General features: G+C 52.4%; 1 protein-coding gene across 1 annotated transcript; it reads right to left on the bottom strand.

Annotated features, from left to right (window-relative positions):
• Nucleotides 1–1,598: 1,598 nt before the first annotated feature.
• On the bottom strand, nt 1,599–2,384 carry LOC105566531. The gene has a single exon (XM_012020607.1). It carries the CDS (start codon nt 2,382–2,384, stop codon nt 1,599–1,601), a length of 786 nt encoding a protein of 261 aa, XP_011875997.1.
• Between the last annotated feature and the right edge of the window lie 809 nt (nt 2,385–3,193).

Here is a 3,193-nt window from a genome sequence, read left to right as displayed (position 1 = left end):
CTGATCCTGGAAATCCGAACGGCCACCTCCGCCTCGACAGGACGACTGTCTACCTATCCATAGAAAGACGCGTCCGATCCCCTTGGACCAGTACCTCAAACGACGACGGACGCACGACGAGTCCAAAAAGGTTCTGGCTCCACGAACTCCCTCTCCGACTCCTCGAGCTCCATCTCCGGATCCACGAACTCCCTCTCCAACTCCTCGAGCTCCATCTCCGGATCCACGGACTCCGTCTCCGACTCTCTTCAAGAGGCCCCGTACACCGCGGACACCTTCGCCCGTTCCCCTCTGTGGAACACCGAAGCGTTCAAGGCCTCTCACGCCACGAGCCGTCCTGTCTCCATCGGACTACGTGGAGAATGTTCCACCCCGAACCTTCCGTAGTCTGATGACACAGACGGTGCCAACGTTGTGTGACTTCGGTACCCAGACGGATCCAGTCTCCTTACCGGAACCCGCAACACAGTTCCCGATAATCACTAAACGTGACGCGTTTACGCAAACAAAAAAACGCGGCGGCCAACCTCGATATAGTCCATATCACCTCTGTACTCCCCGTCGGATATAACTCCTGTGTACCATACTCCTTTTATACATTCCTATTCTTTAAATATATATCCTAAGCCATGAGGCGTTAAAAGAGAAAGAGTCCAAAAATTTACTTTCCTTCCTTGCGATCCACATCCTTGGGCGTTCCTAACATAGCATTTAAGCGAAGTAAGCCCCATAAATTGTCTTCGGAACGTCTTCGGGGTGTACGGGGATCTGATTGTACGCTCGTACAAGATCTAGTGTAGAGAAGATTCTGCTGCCGTGGAGGCGTTGCGAAAAATCCTCAATATGTGGGATAGGGTAGCGGTCGGGGACGGTCCTCGCGTTGAGTCTCCGGTAGTCTCCACAGGGCCGCCATGAATCCCCTTTCTTCGGCACCATGTGTAGTGGCGTCGCCCAGGGGCTCTTCGATACTCGTATGACCCCTTCTTGAAGCAAGAGGTCGAACTCAGCCTTGGCTGCCTTGAGTTTGTCGGGGGCGAGTCTTCGTGGACGACAGGCTTCAGGTGGGCCGTCCGTCGTCTTGATGTGATGCCTGGTAGCGTGTTTTGCTTTTCGCGTCCCGGCAGTAGCCCGCGTAATCCCGGGAAATTCTGCCAAGATACGATGGTAGCCGTTTTCTATTGCCAGCACCTTGACGGATTGCGTAGTTCCTTTCTCTGCCGTGCCTTTTGTGCGTAGTTCTGTTTTTCCGTCTAGGAGAAGGCCTCGCTGTAGATCGGGTAACAGGTGATAGTATGCCAGGAAGTCAGCTCCGATGATGGGTACTGTGACGTTGGCGACGATAAAGCGCCAAGGGAAAGCACGTCGTAACCCGAGCTCCGGCTGCAATGTAAGCCAGCCGTATGTGTTTATTGTAGAGCCGTTTGCAGCAAATAGTTCGTAGGTGGAAGACGCCGTGTAGCCCGCTGTCATAGAGCGTGGATATACACTGACGTCGGACCCTGTGTCAATGAGAAATCGCTTCTTGGTATCCCGACACGTTACGAAAAGGCGGCGTTGCGAAGGGGCGAGTCGGCTTGCCGCCGCTAGTGACTCCCCTTTTAGTTTTCCGGTTTGTAGGTGCATGGCTGGGTGCATTTCTTAGCTTTCTCGCCGAATCTGTTGTGATAATAACAGTGCTTGTCATTATCTGTGCTCTTCGTCGGCTTCTGACTGCGACTTCGACTTCGTTTCCTTTCGGATTTCTTGTCCCGTTTCTTGTCTCGGGAAAGATGCGTAGTGAGAGAAGCAACTTGCTTGGTTAGAGCCTCTACTTTTGCTTCGAGCGTGGTTGCTGCAGATGTGGACGTAGAAGCTACCACTGCCTTGTTCGTCATCTCGTGGATGCGATCGGCTTGCTCTGCTACCTCGTTAAGACGGTCGTTGGCCCTGGTGGCTAGAATCATCTGAGCCTGTTGTGGAAGTCTTCCCAGCCAGAGCGTGCGTAAGAGAGAGTCCGGCACATTATCTCCGGCCAGGGTACGGAGATGTCGCAAAAATTGTGATGGTTTGCGATTTCCTAACTCCTCTAGCTCTAAGAGCTGTCGTGTGCGCTGTTCTTGTGAGACAGACATGCGCTGTATGAGTGCTTGCTTCACCGCTTCATACTTCTCGGTTGCGGGAGGCTGAGTGATTACGTCTTTAATCTCTTTGATTTGACTTGAATTTAATTGCGATAGAGCGTATGAATATTTAGTAGAATCTTGTGTAACTCCGCTAATTGTAAATTGACCTTCTAATTGTGCGAACCATAGTTCCGGTTCGTCGTTCCAGAAGGGGGGTACGCGAATAGCGACTTTGTGTACGAGGCTTTCAGCCGTAATTTGTACTCTCTCGTCTTGCGGCATTTTTCAACCTTGCGATCACGTCGGGGTCACCAATTTATGGGGCTTACTTCGCTTAAATGCTATGTTAGGAACGCCCAAGGATGTGGATCGCAAGGAAGGAAAGTAACTTTTTGGACTCTTTCTCTTTTAACGCCTCATGGCTTAGGATATATATTTAAAGAATAGGAATGTATAAAAGGAGTATGGTACACAGGAGTTATATCCGACGGGGAGTACAGAGGTGATATGGACTATATCGAGGTTGGCCGCCGCGTTTTTTTGTTTGCGTAAACGCGTCACGTTTAGTGATTATCGGGAACTGTGTTGCGGGTTCCGGTAAGGAGACTGGATCCGTCTGGGTACCGAAGTCACACAACGTTGGCACCGTCTGTGTCATCAGACTACGGAAGGTTCGGGGTGGAACATTCTCCACGTAGTCCGATGGAGACAGGACGGCTCGTGGCGTGAGAGGCCTTGAACGCTTCGGTGTTCCACAGAGGGGAACGGGCGAAGGTGTCCGCGGTGTACGGGGCCTCTTGAAGAGAGTCGGAGACGGAGTCCGTGGATCCGGAGATGGAGCTCGAGGAGTTGGAGAGGGAGTTCGTGGATCCGGAGATGGAGCTCGAGGAGTTGGAGAGGGAGTTCGTGGATCCGGAGATGGAGCTCGAGGAGTCGGAGAGGGAGTTCGTGGAGCCAGAACCTTTTTGGACTCGTCGTGCGTCCGTCGTCGTTTGAGGTACTGGTCCAAGGGGATCGGACGCGTCTTTCTATGGATAGGTAGACAGTCGTCCTGTCGAGGCGGAGGTGGCCGTTCGGATTTCCAGGATCGG

This window comes from Vollenhovia emeryi, unplaced genomic scaffold, assembly GCF_000949405.1.
Source record: "Vollenhovia emeryi isolate VEMERY1.0 unplaced genomic scaffold, V.emery_V1.0 DF943191.1, whole genome shotgun sequence".
NCBI lineage: Eukaryota > Metazoa > Arthropoda > Insecta > Hymenoptera > Formicidae > Vollenhovia > Vollenhovia emeryi.
Note: the sequence above shows the minus strand (reverse complement) of the source record. Positions and strands in the feature narration are given on the sequence as shown.

What these genes read in the sequence shown, in the direction of transcription:
- LOC105566531 (XM_012020607.1), bottom strand. Translation starts at nt 2,384, where the DNA reads ATGCCGCAAGACGAGAGAGTACAAATTACGGCTGAAAGCCTCGTACAC.